The sequence below is a fragment of the Tyto alba genome, unplaced genomic scaffold (genome assembly GCF_018691265.1).
Source record: "Tyto alba isolate M040663 unplaced genomic scaffold, T.alba_DEE_v4.0 Super-Scaffold_10, whole genome shotgun sequence".
Taxonomy (NCBI): Eukaryota; Metazoa; Chordata; class Aves; order Strigiformes; family Tytonidae; genus Tyto; species Tyto alba.
Genome location: NW_024881262.1, coordinates 17975999 through 17993462, shown reverse-complemented (window position 1 = coordinate 17993462; position 17464 = coordinate 17975999). Strand labels below are relative to the sequence as shown.

Genomic DNA, 17464 nt, shown 5'->3' with positions numbered 1-17464 from the left:
ACAAAAGAAGTATTCTGGATTTCCCTGCTTACCAAGCTCCTCTTAGGAACAAACATACATAGCACAGTGAAATTCATGTAACGTTAAGAATCTATACTAGCTCTTCCACTGACCGAACAGTTACTGGTGATTAGTACTGACCAATGGGAGTTTGTGGAGATAAGTGCAAAAATCTTTGCAGTTTCTGCACACGGGAGCAGCTACTGCTGTTACGTTTAACACTAATGTGCCTGGTGAGCACACAGCAGAGAACACTGCTTGTGTTTTCCCTCTTTTGAAGCACACATTCATAGCTGCAGCACAGAGCGGGGAATACATACCTAGGTATCCAATTTATGTAGTGTTTTACCTTCTTTATAGAGGTACACAAATGTGTAAATGGAGAAGGAAAAAAATAATTCTGGAAATAGGAAGTATCACCTTCAAAAGCTTATCAGTGTGCATGGTTTTTATGGTGTGTGTACATCCCGTATGCATGAAACCAGACTCACTTGGTTAGCAGTGTCTGTTGGCCCACTCTGTTTCTGTGACCTTGCACTTCTTTACTACTTCGGGCAGCATTGAGAACATTGCATGGGCCACTTACCTTCAGGTTTTGTATCTTTTAAGAGTCTGACCACTGGTAAGGGCACTATTCTGTTTTATGGGGGTTTTTTTGTTTGTTTTTCCTTCTTACTACTGATATTTTCATATAATCTTTTTCTAATACAAGTTTAACTAGATGAATAGAAACAAGGAAAAACCTCCCAGTTTGAAGGATTAGATCCATTAGTAATCAGAGTGGGGTGTATTTGGCTGCAGTTATCTTTTAGTGCAGTATATTTGTTTTAACTGAATGGTTTATTAGTCATAAAATATACGATTTGATGGATCCATTTTTCCAAAGGCTTGAAATACATGGGCTAGAAGGGTCCTCAGTTAATGTACAAACCTGATCAGGTCTCTGCCAGTGCAAAAGCTTCTGCCCCTCATCTGTTCCTCAAAGGCCAACAAACAGTGATCTGATAAATGCTCTAATACAGTTGTCAGTCATTTGGCAATGGACCCTAGACAGAACAGACCTATCATATTAAATCTTAATTTAGTAATCGTAATATATTTACCTGATGCCAGAAAACTGGAGCTTGGCAGAACATGAATTATAGAATCATGAAATTACAGAATGGTTTGGGTTGGAAGGAACCTTAAAGATGGTCTAGTTCCAACCCCCCTGCCACAGGCAGGGACACCTTCCACCAGCCCAGGTTGCTCAAAGTGCTGTCCAGCCTATAAAGTTTGTAAGCCTGGAATGTTTCCAACCTGGCTTTAGCCATGCTAATGAGGTGATGAGAAAATAGCAAAGGTGAGAAGGTTCAAAAGTAATAACAATCGTGGGCTTGAATCAGAATTGCTAGCCTGACAGCAAAGGGCCAACAGCTGGTTTAATTTACATGTTGTAGAAAGTTATCTTATTAGCAATAGGTATACAGCTGCTTCTACAGTTTGGTTAATTGACTATTAATAATAGTCTGTGATTGTAATGTGAAAGTGTTATCTTAGTGTTAAGATTATGATAACTAAAAAAAAAAAGTGTTCTCCCTCAAATGGTGTTTTGTAAGCACTGGATCTTTTTCCATCTTGAAGTTTTTGTCTGTAGACTCTCCAGAGCTGTTTGTATTTTTCAACTCTCCAATTTAAAGCAGTTAAGGTTTTTCATCTTCAGAGATTCACCACCTATTAGATGTGTTTAGTTGAATCACTTATTTTTTCTCCAATTAATACCATATAGATTTCACATACTGTGTATGAATGTATTCTCCCTCTCATGATTATTCTCTATTACTCTGCTTGTGTGTTCAGAATTTTGAAGTAACAATCTTTCTTCCTCATGGTGAGTGGCCGCTTTCTATGGAAGTGGCTCCCTGAAATTCATAAACCCTGTCAGGGAGTCCATACAAGGACTAACAAGTTGGAGAAGTCCCAGGCACTTGCTGTGGAAAGCTTTAAAAGGGGAATAGGCTAAAGCACCTATCAGAAACTGTTGGGTTTTGCCAAGTTTTTCTTAATTATTTTTTAATAAAAACAGACTCTCCAATTCTGACAGCTGCACACTGCTGACCTACAGCATGCTTCAGGCACTGGAATTCCTATAAGATTCCTAAAATAATTGTAATGGACGCTTGTGATGGGGCGTGTGTTGAGTGTGGATCATGGCGGCCAGGTGCAGCTGTAGGCCCTGAGGGAGGGGGCTCCTCTGGCAGGAGGGGGTTCTCCTCACCCAGTCCGTTGCAGCCCAAATCACCTGGTGAAAAACTCAGGTGTTGATTCATCTTCCAGACTGGTGAGCTCGTGGTTCTGAGAGGTTCAGTTAGGTGGGGAAGGGTTTCCAGTCAAACTCTTCAAAAATCAAGAGTGTTTATAAAAAGGTTGATTTAGCTTTTGTTTGCCGTCTGCATCTGAGTCAGAATCCTATGCAAGGACAGTTCCGTGCAAGTAAGACTTTTTTTCTTTTACTGCAAAACTCAACGTTGTGCAGGGCAGTGGCAGCGCAGGTGCTGCCCCAGCCGGCCTCACCGGGACGGGGGGGAGGCAAGAGACCTGCTGTGGCCGCCTCCACTTCCTCGTTTGTGTTGATTTTTAACAGAAATTAAATTGCACTTCAAAACATGTGGGGGGGAAAAAAAATAATACATATATATGTGTGTATACATATATACGTATTAAAGAGACCGTCGCGTGCCCCAGCCGCCTGGGCGGTTGGAGGGCGGCACGGGCGCGCGCGGCGGCCGTTAGCCGCTGGGGGAGGGGCGGGGGGCCTCTGAGGGGCCGCCGCTGCCGGCCGGCCGGCCGGCCGGCCGGCCGGGGAAAGCGCCGGTAACGGGGGAGGGCGGTGGGGGAGGCGACGGAGCAGCTGCCCGGGCCGGGCCGGCGCCTCAGACCGGGCGGGCGGGAGGGAGGGCTGCAGGCCGCCGCGGTCGGGGCGAGCGGGCCCGAGCCTGTGTGTCTGGTGGAGCTGCAGAGGGGAGGCAGCGTTCCAGGCGGTGCGGGGCGTTTCCACCTCCTTCTCTGCAGGTGTGGGAGGGGGATGTGCAAAATAAGGATAGCTAGGTGATCCTGCGGGCGTGAAAACTCAGCACGCAACTTTGCCCTTCTGGGAAACGCGTGCAAAAACAACACGGGAAGCGCTGAGGCAGTGTCAGGCGGCGTGGCGTTGCACTGCGTGCTCGGCGCAGGATGCGGCTGTCCTGCCTTCAGGTGAACAGCTGGTCAGGCCTTTGTGTTTCCTTAGGGCCACGGTCCGTCTGCCCCGGCCGCGCTGGCAGCGCGCTGTGCCGGGGCAGAGCTGCCCGCCCGCCGGTGCCGCAGCTCGGCATCCGCTTGTGCAACAGCAGGCCGAGCTGCTGAGCGTGTGTTCCAGTATCACTGAAACAGCAGCCAAACTGACAGAGGCAAACGGGGGAACTTGGCAGATACAGGGTATAGCCCAAAGAGAGGGATATAGTTTTTTGAAAAGGAGAATAATATTGCTGGTTTGGTCATAAGTTGCTGTTGTGCAACAGTAAAGCACAAGAACTGTCTCTTCAAAGACGTGACCATGCGAACCTCTGTTCCTGATGTTCAACAAAGGTGTGGCCTTAAAATATGTTGGCAACTGTGGAAGCTCTACTTTTTTTTTTTTTTTTTTTCTTTAAAAAAAATCTTACCTTTACCACAGAGAAGTTTTCTGTGGCTGCAACATGGGCAATTACAGTGTGTGAGCTATCTGTGGTGAGTTCAGACCCTTCCTTACCTTGCAGTAACTTGTTCTTGTCCATGCCCTCAACCTAGTCCTGTTGCTGAGAGCTCTGAATGCTGTTTAGTTTCATTCTGAAGGCTTAAATTGTGCAGAGGTAAATGCTAGGATATTTTCCCATCGTCTGTGTGGTTTACTCATTTTAAATGGTTTTTGACTCCAAAATGTGCCAAGAAATTTATGTCCTCGTGGTGCTTATTTATTAAAACTGTCTTGTTTATGCCAGCAGCTGCTGTAAAAATGTAGTCTGCTGCTTTTCACATAATACGGTATTAAACAGGATTTTTGTTATGTAATATTTGAAAAATAATGTTCAGTTATTGGTGATAGATTGTAATGTTTGTATATTGTCATTGCTGCATAACCTGGACTTTAATGTCAAGATGATGAAAACCTGGGTTAGCACAGGTCATTTGAACCAAAGGAGAGTGTTGGTTTCAGGGTTTCATGGATTGTAAAACAAGGGTGCTTAGGTAATTTTGCTGCTTTGTAATTGTTTGCTGCCTTATGCTGGAAGAACACAAACCCTTCTGTTTGCCAGTACATATTTCTCTTGATGTCATCTCATTGTTGCAGGCCTGTATGTCACTTCCTGCTCAGCAGTGCCTGGGACAACGGTCTGCAGTTACAGTTTGTGGATCTGTGAGTTCTCTGGATGGCTGTTGAGGGATTCTTGAAATGTAACAAAATAAAGCCCACAATTGGTTGTCTGGGTGGCAGCTGTAATAACCAATAGACAGGAATGCAAACCCTTCAACAACTAGTGTTTTTTTTCAGTATGATAGGCTTGTTTTAACCATTGTGACAGATGAGTAGTACTGTTTATCTTGTGAAATGCAAAGGAATGGTTTCTTGTGTTTTGTTACCCTTGAGCAGTGGTTTCAGCAGAGGGACATTCCCAGTGACACTAGGTTTTTGAACCTCTTAAATGATCTACAGTAGGAGCAATGGAATAGGAATTGGTATTAAGTAGGACCCCAAAAGCAAAGACACGTCGTTATTCAGGCAGGCGAAGGACGGGCGCACTGCAGTAAAGCTGAGCCCTGTTCAGGAGCAACCTACACGAATCACACGAAGTCAGGGACATTACTCGTGACAGTGGACTTCCACAATGAAGTATTGTTCAGGGTTATCTCCTATCCTACACTTAGGGTTGAGACAAAGTTTAACGAATAATAAACCTACACAGATTTGGTGGTTTTCTTTTTCTGATTTTCCTGAATGTTTTGAGATCTTTTTGTTTTCTCACAGAATGTGTGTAATTCAGCAAAACACAATTTTAAAGACTTTTTTTTTTTTTTTACACCAAGGAAAAGATTTGTTGTCTTAATGTTTCTGTTGTTAGTGTTAGCACAGACCACCTTAATGCTGCAGCAGTTACTGCTTGATTCCTCTTTTAAAAGAAAAATATAAATCAGTTTGTATGATGCTGTCTTACTGGACAGTCAAAGAAATTGTAACCAAAAGCATTTGTAATTTCAGAGAGCTATTTGCAGACTTCTCCATTCTTAGAGAACCATGCTGAGTATTTCTTTCTTAGAGGAATCAAAGGGCTTTTATGCTTCAAGATTTTCTGTCTCTTATGTTGGGTTTCTTGGGAGGGAGATCCCCAGGTGAAAATATGGCACAAAGAAATAAAGTAGCTTACAACAAAACCTTGTCCTTTTAGATTCCTTAGAGGAGAGTATTTATTCCAACCAGCGTCACTATTAGTTTAATGTTCCAGAATCTTTCTGGTAGCAATTTATGTAGCACTGACACAAAAGGAGGTACAGATTTTAACATTTTTTTTTTTCTTAATAAGCAATATCTTTATTACTGAGATAAAGACTCTACCTTCTATTTTTTTTCAGTTGCTATTTCTGACCATAAAAAACACAAAACCAAGAGTTTTTAGCTAGTTATTTGGGGCTAACTGGAATCTGCCAAATCTATTCATGAAAATGCCTTCCCACATATGTCAAAGTATTTTAAATGAAAGGGGTCTGTGCTAGAGTTTCTGTTTATTACACAATAATGAATTTACAGTTTTGCAAGTCTTTTCCTATTGTCTTTTAACTTTTACTTTCAACAGGTTTGAGATTAAAAAAGAGTGAGGCATGGGTCTTGTGTGCACATGGGGTAGAACAGGCGCTGTGAAATTACTTGGTGGAGTTGGAAAACCAACACAGATTATGAAGAGGGACTGTATTTAATGATCCCTAAATTCCTACCTTTTGTATTCTTGCTACCAAAATCGGGGTAAGGATGTATGTTCAGAGCCTATAAATGTTTGGAGGGTGTCCACAGAATAGAGGATTTAGCATAAAACACAAGGGTAGCACACAGAGTACTGGCATACAGAGTGCTGATGAGAACACTGTGAATTCCTTCCTAGCAGACTTGACTGTTAAGTAGAAAGACCAAATACTTTTAAGAAAATGGAGTGAAAAAGTCTGTGTGAAACGTGCATTCAATTTGATGTGGAAATTGTTTAGCTGTTTCCAGGGCTGCCTCTTAGGTACAGATTGGGTGGGTGTCTTGATTAGATAGGAACAATAATATTCCTAAACATTTTGTGAGTTACTGTGTCAAAATGTGATAGTTTCAGAAGTCCGGCATCTTTTCCTGGGTAATGACATATTAAATTCCTCTGAATGGTGAACTAATGAATGAGGCCACAATTGCTAATTTTATATTTATTTTCAAAACACCAAAGGATACAATTTTTCTTGGACACTGCATTGTAAAATAGTTTTGTTTTTTAATTAAAATGAGGTACATATACTGCCAACCTTGAGCAACGTTTTTTCCACAATGTTTTTTCTCAAAAACAAGCCTAATCCTGTTGCCATGAAATTCTTTTATTCGGTTCTTCTACAGTTAAGCTTTATGATCTAGTTCACAGACAACTGGATGTTTTTCTCCAAAGTGAACGTAGTTCTCCCTTCAGTCAGACTTGTCTGCTCCCCACCCCCATTTTGCAATGTACAGTTCCCACTTGCAGCAATTTCAGTAAACATGGGATCGAGTATAGAGAAATAGCTTCTTCTATAAAATTTCCATTAAAAAAATAACAAGTCTTTATTTACAAAGTATTTGCTACTACAAAGTAATATTTCCTATTGGTTGAAATATACTATTTGCTAATGCCAGTGTTCCTATTAGGAAAGTAAAACTTTGTATATGCATTTTTCTTTATATCTTTGTCAGTGTTTAAAGGACATATAATACTACCACATTATTTTTTACACTACTTCTAGCCATGTACAATGTGGTAGTAGAAATTAACACTATTTGATAAGGACAAAAAAATCAACATAGCTTAATAGCAGTCTTCCTGCAAAAATAAAAATTTAGATTATAATTTAAAGTTACTTGGAAAGGAGGAAATATAGGGATAATTCAAAAATATGCAGCAAATTATTTAAAAGATGAATGGGCAATTTGGACTTTCATGAAGACACAGGAGTTTAGCACAAGAAAAGGGAGAAAAATTTCTGCCAAAGTGTTTGTGTGACACTTTATGCCGGTACATATGTTGGGGGAGGGAGAGAATAAGACAAGTGGATTAAAAATTTAATTAAAACTTAAAATCCCATATAGTTAGCATCCTTATAAACTGGATTTGTCAGTGTTTTTTTTTTCCCACCCACCATGTTTACAAACCCTTCTTTGAGTTCAGCATTGAAAGAAGTCATAAAACAGCTTTGTTCTTAAAAAGAAGAAAAACAAGAAAAAAAAAAGTCTTAATTTAAAAGTTAATGGACTTTCAAGTGGTTTCTGCATTTTACACATAAAAAGGAAGTGTCTCTACAACTTGCTTCCATGCAGAATATAGTAGATGTTAAAAAGTGCTACTGTAATGGGGGGGTCGGATGGCCCTGCCTCTTTTACCTCTTCCTGCATGTTGCAGCGGCTCCGTAACACGTGTCGGTGTGTATGTCAGCATTAACTCACTGACAAGGGATTGATCTGTTGCCAGATCATCTCAAAAGTGCCCCCAGACACGTACCGTTGTAAAAACTGTGCCTGTACTTGCTGTCTAGTTACTCCTGACGCAGTGTAGGCTGTGCAGATACAAAGGTTGGGGCCTTGGTCCCAGGGCATTATTTAGTCAGGACCTGAGGAATGAGGATGAATTCGGATCCTAGATCTTACAGGTTCGTTCAAAGTAGGAGAAATTCTTTCACAGTAGGTACTTGTGAGATACAGTGTCATAACATTTGCATGTACTTCTCTGAAGTACTTTTCATATATACAGCCTGGCTTCAGAGATGAGGGAATGTGTGAGAAACTTGTATGATGGGTTGTGATTCAGCTGGTGTTTTCCTAGGGAAATTCTGGGAGGCCCACTTAATCCCTGCACTAGTGCAACCAAATCTACTAATTGTTAAAGTTACATTAGAGATTTAACAAACCCGCCAAAAAAGCAGGAGACTGATTTTGTGGACTTAACCTTCTCCGGTCAATGTTTTAACTTTTGTGGCTGTTCAGTATAATTGTCAGTGGGAAGCACTATGGATATGTGTTTGGTTTTTTTCCTCTTTGACTGCTTTGGTCTGATGGATGTGCCATTCCTGCTTTGTTGAAGGCACAAGAACCAGACAGTGACAGAGATTAATTTCTCTGTTTCACTCAGCCTGGATAAGAATAGACTAAATACAAGTCACTGTTAAAGATTCATTTTGTCTTGGAGAAAGTTTCCTATATACTGCATAGATAGACGAGTTTGATTGACATCTACAACTGGATTTAAATTTTATATAGCTGTATCCTTCTATCCCATGGTGTTAATATATCTAAAGTGCCTATGCCTGGAGAGTGTTAAGTATTTAAAAACAGCATTTAGAGAAGTCAAGATTAAGTGGTTGCCACTTACTCTAGCCAATACCAAGAAGAGATGCAAGTCTGGGCAACTGGGAGGTTCCTGTATCTGCTTGGAATTACCACGGCCCTTCTAGTCACTGATCTGACCCTGGTCAGCCTGCTTTTCTTACTAGAGAAAGGAAAAATTAAGCAATTCACTTGTTGCATGTTGTTCCAAAGCAGGAGGCTTTCTCCTGGATTTGGATGGTTAGATCTCAGATGTTTCTTTTGCCCAATTTTGAGCAAGGATTTTTGGTGTCCTGCAGGTTAGGCGACTATCCTAAATGTTGGATTCTTGGGTACTGTCAAAGAGATGTAAGCAGCAAGAAAACATTTTTGTTTTGGCTGATCTTTGGGGTAGGCCAAGCAAGGTAGGAGTATTAAAGATGTAGAATGAATATGCACTCTCTAAACAGCTGCACTAAACAGCCCCTTCAGTTGTTACTGTCGGATTGCTTTTATGTGCAGTCCCTCACCCAGCTGCCAGCACCAGTGGGGTCAGCGATCCGTGGATGCGAGCTCAGGTAATGAGATGGAACAAGCGAGGAAGGACTGGTATGAGCGGCCTGGCAGTGACTTGATGGTAGTATTTAGCAGAGGGAATGAACAACTGGGAGTAATGTTGGTTGTGGGGATTTTCTGGTAGTATACCTTGGTGCAGGGAGAACAGTTGCTCAGAGCCTCTTAAAAACACTCACCAGACTGAATTCTAACAGCTAAATAGGAGAGAATCCTCTTTGGGAACTTGGTTAAGTCTAAGGAATGAGAGTGTCAGGAAGTTTCATGGTATCAGGATTTGGTTATGTGAACACCTTCCAGCAGAAAATTAAGTATTTAGAGCCATTAATATGCTTGCAAGGATAGGCGTGTGATAATCAGACATTACGAATGATTTATTGGCATAGTACTTCTAGACACAGGTCAGAATTGGAGAAATGGCGTATTTTAAAACCTGAAAACTCAGTGAACAGGCTGACAGTCCTTAACTGCTTCTTTGTTCATCAGTAATGCTGTAAGAGGCACCATTTCCCAGTGCTGAAGGTTGAGACACCTTCAGCTGTAAAATATACCAGGCCTTAGAGCAACTCAGCTGCAGCATTTCTGTCTTTAAAATTAATTGAGCTTGTAGTAGGCAGAAGGATGTAACCTCAAAGCATGACTATTACTAGAATTTTTTACATCAAAAATTTAAAAAGCTCATATAGTCTTTTCCCAGCTTCATTATATCTGGTTATTTAAAATACTTGTTCCTGAGAGACTCTTGTAATGAAAAGCTATAAGTGAGCTGGGCCAGCTGGAAGATAACTTGTTTTGGTTTGTTTACTATATACTACACCCTGTGGCTACTAGCTTTGTTTTTAAATTAATCCAAACCCCAAACATCTTAAGATCACTAAAAAGAAAGTCGTCTTGATAAACTGCTTGGATTATTTTCAGCTGACAAGAGCCATTTAATTATAAAAATTAGTATTGCCCAGTGTTCAGATGTGATTAAGTTTCAGCATTGCTCTTGAATTAAAATGGTGGATATGGTCAGAAGAAAGAGCACTTGACATTTAAAACCTTAACTGTGGAATTTTAAATTCAGGCATCATTGTTATGCATGAATTTGAAGGTTCTGTTTTTCTTATAAGAAAAAAAAAAAAGGATTAAAATTTGGTTAAGTCTGTTTATATAATATTACTTAGTTGATCAGCACAGGTCCTTCTGTGGGTATTCTGTGTAATTAGCAACTTCCAGCAGCTCAAAAGGATTAGGAGTATTTGCAAGCTATAGTATATATATAAAAAAAAAAAACTAAACAAAACCTTTAACCAAAATGGAAATATCTACAGTGTGGCTTGTACTAGGTTTAATGAAGTTAGTTAAACTCATACCTTCAGTTAAACTGGTATCATTTGCTTTAGTCTTTACGCAAATATACACACTTAGATTAGGTGGCTTGTTGCTGGTAATTCCAGTGTTGAAACGAGAAGACTGGCACACCTTAATCTGATTTAAAAGGAAGACTCCACAAACATTATGTCAGCTTTCTCCATAATAGAAAAAAGCTGTCTTCTACTCATCTAATTTGTGGTGCTGACAAGTTTTTCTTAGTCAAATTTGGATTTTTTTTTTTTTCAAGCACCATAAAGTAAGTGTAGAAATAAAGCTGTTTACTGCAATATATTAAAAAATGATTTACACACAGAATTACGTTGCTTGCAGCCAAGTGCCTCTGGGTGTATCACCAACAAATAGTGTTCCAAGACACAGAAACATGTCACACATGAAAATTTACATGTTAACTTTGTTTTATAAGAAATAGCATCTAGTACCAGACTTGTTTCATACCAATAAATGTCAAGAGTATTGCACGAGACAGGAGAGGATGATGTTAACTGAACAGAAAATGGGAAAACCAATCTTGCAAATGACCATTTTGTTCTGGAAGGTGTCTGCTGCTGGCTTTGGGAGGGAGGGAAGGCCTGCATGTTGAAGTGACTGAGCACAGCTATGGCCATTACCGTAGTGGGAGCTGTGTGGTTGCTTAATATTCTCAGTCTCCCTTGTTTCTCATAATTGCTCAGAGCTCAATTCAGATGCAACCGTGGCATTTTGTGAGGTCCTGCATTTACCTGATTTTGTTTTTTTTTTTGTGGTTTTTAAAGTCAGCTAAGATCAACAAGAATGATTAGAAGGCTTGCCTGAGATCAGACAGGAGTGACTATGGCTGGATAAGGCCCAAAATTCTCCTAGTTCCCAGACTTCAGTGTAACCACAAGACCACAGTGCTTTAGTTGAACTTCATCCTCAACTGGAACTTGGCACAAAGAATCCCAAGGAAAGAATTTTCTTCTGAAGTCTCTTCTAGATGTTCTAACTTGTTTTGTCTCTTGTATTCAACTAATTCAGGAAAAATAACTATTAGGTTCAACTGTCTAAACAAATGTTATCTGCTCCTAGATTTTTATATTTTTTTAAAAAAGTTGATAGCTTGAAGTTTGCCAGAAAGCAAGTAGTTGCGCAGTCTGCTGCTTTGAAGGACATAGACATCAATGGAAGGAAGGTATCAGTGAAGATCTTCCTCCTCTAAAGCAGAAAGCATGCTGACTGCTAATAAAATGCATTCCATTTCTGGGTACAGAGCCTTTTTTTGCCAGGTTCTTATAGTTCAAAGTGCTCCTCTTTAGCAGTTGTTTTAGTGTTTTGCTGTTTTTTCTTTTTACACAGATCTTGAGTGGGAAATGTGAAGAAAGTGTAAAGTTAAATGTGCCCCTAATGTATTAGGGATGGGGGAATAATGAATAATAACTTTAGAAAATGTTCGCCTCTTTAGGAGTTCCTTAGGATCCTACATATATTGGGTATCTTTGGTCAGCCCTCTCCAATGACAGCTGACTGACAGGACAGTTTTGGTTTTGCTTTTTAAAAAGCCACAAAAAACAATGTTCTTTTAATAATAAAAGCAACTGTTTAAATTAAATGTCATTCATGAAGCTGGCAATTCCATAGTAATATGCTTGGAGTATCTGTTACCTTCTCTTATTTCAAAAGTGAGCCACTTGAATCAAGTGCACTGACTCCCTCAGCAAGGATATTATTTTGTATTTGTAAAGCTTTTCTTCATACAGAGGTAGTGGTACAGATTTGGTTGAAGTGAGGTGGTGTGAATCCCTCAGTCTGCTGTTGCCTGTGAGCCATGAGCACAGGACAGTCTTAACAGTCTTGCCCAGAGCATGAGTGACATGGTAGACATATAAGAATTCTTTTAATTTGTGCACTTGCAACTCATTTGTGTAAGCTAGGTATCTCTACTTACTCAGTCAAGAGCTACACTTAAGTAATGGTGCTGCCCTAACTGTACTTCAGATGCAGGAGTTTTGACTATCTGTGAAAAGTTTCTAAATTTGTAATGCAAACATGCAGGTGTGCTTGTAATACTCCTGGCAGTTTTACCTGTCCTGTATGTAGCCAGTTGTGTGTTGACTTCTGCCCAACAGCCAAGGAGCTTTTTTAGCTGGAGCCTCAGTTTATCTCACTAGCTCAGCCTTGGTGCTTTTGGATCTTGCTGGCTTGGGTGTAGGTTTGTCTGTAAAAGATCATGTGGAGATACCCCCCCGGGTGGTAGGGCAGTGGCCATGGCAGCCAAGGGATGCAGCCTGCTGCTGCTGCGCCAGCAAAGAACGGACTCACAAGCTGCTGGATCTCGTAACCAAATAACAGAGCCAACATCATTAGGCTCAGACAGCTAGTAACACTGGTACTTAGAAACAGCTCAACTATTTACATACAGTATAAAAACAAAAAAGAAGTGACACTGTTTTAAATTTGATTTACCTAATTAAAAAGTTAACTTTGAGACTAATTAAAATACTGGATGTTACAACACCGTGGGAAAAGTACATCTACAGTGTATTTCGCACTGTTATTTGAGTTTTTTTTTTTTTTTTTAAAAAGGTCTTTGTGATTGGGTGTGATGTTAACTATAGAACACAGAGCCTCCTGTTGCAAGTCTAATAGTTAAAAGGGGAGTCATGTTGTGTAATTTTAGCCACAAATTATCTTAAGAAGTGGCTCTATACCGCTCTTTTTCAAAGGCGCATCAAGGTGAGTGCAACAGAATTTCACTCTAAGAAAGTCCAGGCTGACTAGAAGGTAAAACATTAAATGATGTATTGTTGAAATGTGTTGTGTGTTTTTTTTTTTTTTTTTTTTTCCCTAAGAACTTCAACCTCTGACTTTAAAAGTTATGTGACCTGCCCACCCTGAATTTGAAAACATGCTGCCTTAACATAGAGGCCTTTTTGGAAAAAACAAAACAAAACAAAACAAAACCCAAACCAACACATGCTATAAAATTAAAGGGATTATAAAGTTAGAACAGTAAAAGAGAAGCTATACTTGATACACTATAATCTAGAAATACAATTTTAAAACTTCTTTTTCCTTGAAAACAGTTGGTGCAGAGAATACTGCTGACTGTTTAATAATGTCTAAGAATAATCACTTATTTATAATAAATTAGGTCTGCAGTATAAATGAACATATGAACCTTCAAAAGAGACATTGTTACTTTTGGAGTATCTAAAATGGATTTAAACTATTTCAAGATTCATTTAATCACTTGCAATTTATATTACTTTAAGAATCTTCTATACAGCAAGTTGAACAGAAAAAAGCAAACATTCTAACAGCCCCTTTTCCCTAGAACAATTTTCATATAAGATAGTTTTAAATAGCTATTTTAGCGCGTTTGCGCGTGCTCTCTCTCCCCCTTTTTCTAAAGGTAGCACAGCCAAGAGGCAATGCAAGAATTGGCATTTGTTGACTGACTGTTTTCTTCTCCATCTGGTAAAGATAAGGGGAAGACAGACTTGTGACAGAATGTCTCAAAATGGAAAATATGAACTTGATGTTTATTTTGCTAAATCTCCAGGGACTTTGTTCTTTTCCTTGGTTATAGTTGATAAAAACCACTTCGCTTTGTGTCTGCATGTCACTCTGCTCAGTTACAAAAAGTTTTCAATTTCAGCTGTGGATGAATTTGTTTTGAAGCTTCCATTTTGCTTCACTGAACACAGTGCAAACCAAGGCAAGAAAGTTAAGTAAAATCCAAACAGGAGCTCCCAATTAAGAATATTTATGAGCAGCATTTCATATATTCCATTTTCTACTGTCCTTATTCTGGGGAGGAAGAGTCGTCATCTTCATCCTCTTCATCTTCATCATTGAATGAGCATGGAGTTTCTCCCCGTGATTCGGAGTAGCGCGATGTTGCACTGCTGGACTGTTGACTGCTAGGGGCAAGAAACTGCCCGGTTGCTAAGGCCACTTCAGCATCCAAACACAACCCTGGCTTCTCACTATCAAAACAACAGAAATGGTGAAGTTCAGAGAATTTCTCATGAAGTTTGAAGCTTTCTTTTTGGTCTCTGCTTTCCTTTAGTTAAAGAAATGCTACCAACAAGGAAAAATCCAAAATCTTTAAATTTAACACAGCTAATAGTTATGAAAACTGCTAAAATACTGGAAAGTTGCATAAAAAAAAAATATTGCGTGGCTTCTTTTTCCATAACCAATTAGTAAAATTGCTCAAGCTGAAGAAAGCTTAAAGAAGAATAAATCCATCACAGTTTTGTCAATATATAGAAATGTTTGCAATATGAAATTAAGCTAATAAATGCCCTGAGGAAGAATCTGTTCCAGAATAATCCCTCCTTCCATTTTTTAAAGTACAGGTAACCTCCAGGTAAAGTATGGTTGTTGAGATGTTGTTTGGATTGGGTTTTTGTTGGTTTTGTTTTTTGTTTTTATTTGTTTTTTAATTTAAAATTATGATTAGACTGTGTGGACTAAACTTCTTTCATGAGAGCTTAAGCAGCCGTGCATTTAGACAGAAAACATTCTTTTGTATTCTTCAGAAGTATTATTAGGCTTTTCTCTACATGTAATTACCTATTTGTAGTCCATGCCCAGGCAGGAATTTAAGGTTAATCAGGAAATCTCTGTCCTTATTATAAGGGTTTGGAAATTATTCTGTTCTTTTGAAACATAAATGCAAAATTGCTAGTATGTTCAAAATATGTTGAGTTGACCTTTCAAATATGATTATCAAGGAAGACAGAGTAAGAGACTTTTTCACAATCAATAAATCAACCATGATAGAAAACATCTAGTTTCCTGCATATAAAAGGTATGAAATAGGGCGGTTACTGAAAGTACCACAAACGTGTTACTATCCCAGAATAAAAAATGATTTTATTTACCTTGATTTAGCATCAGAAGTGCCTCCTGCTACCTCTAAATGTGAAACTGCTTGTGCTGAACTTGAAAGTAACCCTTGGTTTATCCATGAAAATCCTGCAGACATATCTAGAAGAAGGCATAATTATTATGCTAGTTACATAATTTTTTTCTTCCTTTTACAGTTTTAAGCTTTGCATTCTCTTTGCAGTTAGGATTCCTTAGTTTAGAAGAGAAGGTAGCAGTAGCTTGAGTTGATTCTATATTGTAGATGTGTCCTGCTTAATCAAGATGAAATTATATATATATATACCCCAGTGTTTGTGGATGCACTCCAGCTGTGCAGTCCCTCACACTCGGAACTGTTGTTATTTCTATGAAGCTTTTCCCTCTGTCTGAAGAGAATTCACACCATAGATGACCTCGGCTAGTAGCCGTATGCAGTCACAAGTACCTGAAATAAGAGTATTGGAGTCCTTCATGGAAACTTACTGCTACAGGTTGAGCCTCCTAATCCATTCTGACACTGCACAGAGATGGCAGTCAGCTGTGGGCACGGACAGACCGTGTCAAAGGGCTTGCACCAAGAGTACGCAAGAGAGAGCCTGTTGTATGCTGCATGTGTGATGTGTAAGTCTCCTCCCTAGGGATAGGAGATTTTAGGATTTAAATAGTCTTTCAATAATGCTGAATTCCTTGAGGTAATTTGTTAAAAGCCCTCTGAGAGATGTGAATGCGTTACTTAAAACCCTCATAGTACTTGTTTTCCAATTTCCTAACAAGTAATGCCTGTCACTTGTTTCCAGTTATGTGCATTTCTGCCAAGAAAATCAGCAAAACAAGTCAATTGACCCAATTACATTTATGGGTGGTTTAAATTTGTTTCTCAGATAAGGTGTTTCTATTGACCTACCCAAATTCTATCTCAACACAAAGTGAAAATCAAGTTATCAGGACTGTCTAGTTCTTTTTCATGGTGCTTGCATATGGTTCCAGCTGGGTGCGTTAAACCAGGAGTTACAGGCCTTACTGTTTTTTGTGCCTAACCAAACCTCTGTTTTGTACAGCACAATGGCAGTAAAATGGGATTGTATTATTCATATCTTAACCTAGAATTGGTCTATAATAGCAGATAAGAGGAATAACTAACTGTGTGTGTTACATACACTTTCTCACGTCTCCTTCTGTCTTCCTGTTAAGCTTTGCCTCGCTGAGGTTTGACGCTGCACTGCCTACCCCAGGGACTGTTTTAAGCAGGTTGTCCCAGCCACATAACTTGGCTCACCATCCACTGGGATCCACAGCCTACCTTGTTTTGTGCTGTGGAGACTCGTTAGCAGCACAGTATTGACATGACATGTTACAAAGCAAGGCTAGCACAGTTGATGTTTCTGCCAGCAGTCTTTGGAACATGACAGAAAACATTAAGTGGCAGCTTTAGGGTGACCTATGAAGACAGAATAGATGAGAATAGTTGAGTATGGCCATAGCTGGGTGGCTTTCATTAAGATTGCCCTAAATGCAGCTTTGATTTTATAGAGAACATGTTCTGACAGTCTCCTCCTGTCTTTGCAGGAGGAGGCTGAACCATGTGGAATGACTGCATTGTATTTAGATTATTGGAGTGGATTAGTGATGCATCAGTGTTGTTTCCTGGTCTTTGGAGGAGATATACCTGTGTGTACATGCTTAATATTCCAGAAGAATAACAAGTCACTGCTAGTAATCTTGCTTCTTATTAACAATTTGGTATAATAGCTAGTTAGCTTTTCTTTTTAAAGAACAAGGTAAAGTATGGATTTTACACATAAGGCAGAAAAAAGGTTCATAGACGCGTATACCTGTCTTGTACTTTCATTGCCTTATATTTCTAAATTCTATTTCCCAGTGGGCTCTGGGGTGCCAAGAAAAAGAGGAAGTTTGTGAAAAATTAGAAGTTTAAGAAGCCATTTTCTGTCTGGAAAGGAGTGTCAAAACATAAGTCTGCCTGCAGTGAGAAGACTTAGCACTTGTAGCAGAGTAGATAAATTACTAATAGTGACACTTATGAACCAGGGAAAGTAGCTTGGAGAAAACTTCCCAAGATGGTATTGTCCAATCTAAGAGTGGCATGCTTAT

The 17464-nt window shown here is 39.5% G+C and overlaps 1 protein-coding gene across 8 annotated transcripts in view; it reads right to left on the bottom strand.

The window, feature by feature from the left end:
• Positions 1-6495: 6495 nt before the first annotated feature.
• Positions 6496-17464, bottom strand: part of TFDP2 (transcription factor Dp-2) — a 63829-nt gene continuing 52860 nt past the window's right edge. For all 8 annotated transcript variants that reach the window (XM_033005512.2, XM_033005514.2, XM_033005513.2 and 5 more), the window contains 2 exons: positions 15370-15475; positions 6496-14466 (listed from right to left, as the gene is read on the bottom strand). In XM_033005512.2, coding sequence (XP_032861403.1) covers positions 14283-14466; positions 15370-15475 — 290 coding nt within the window. In that variant the 3' untranslated portion in view covers positions 6496-14282. The remainder of the gene's footprint in view (positions 14467-15369; positions 15476-17464) is intronic.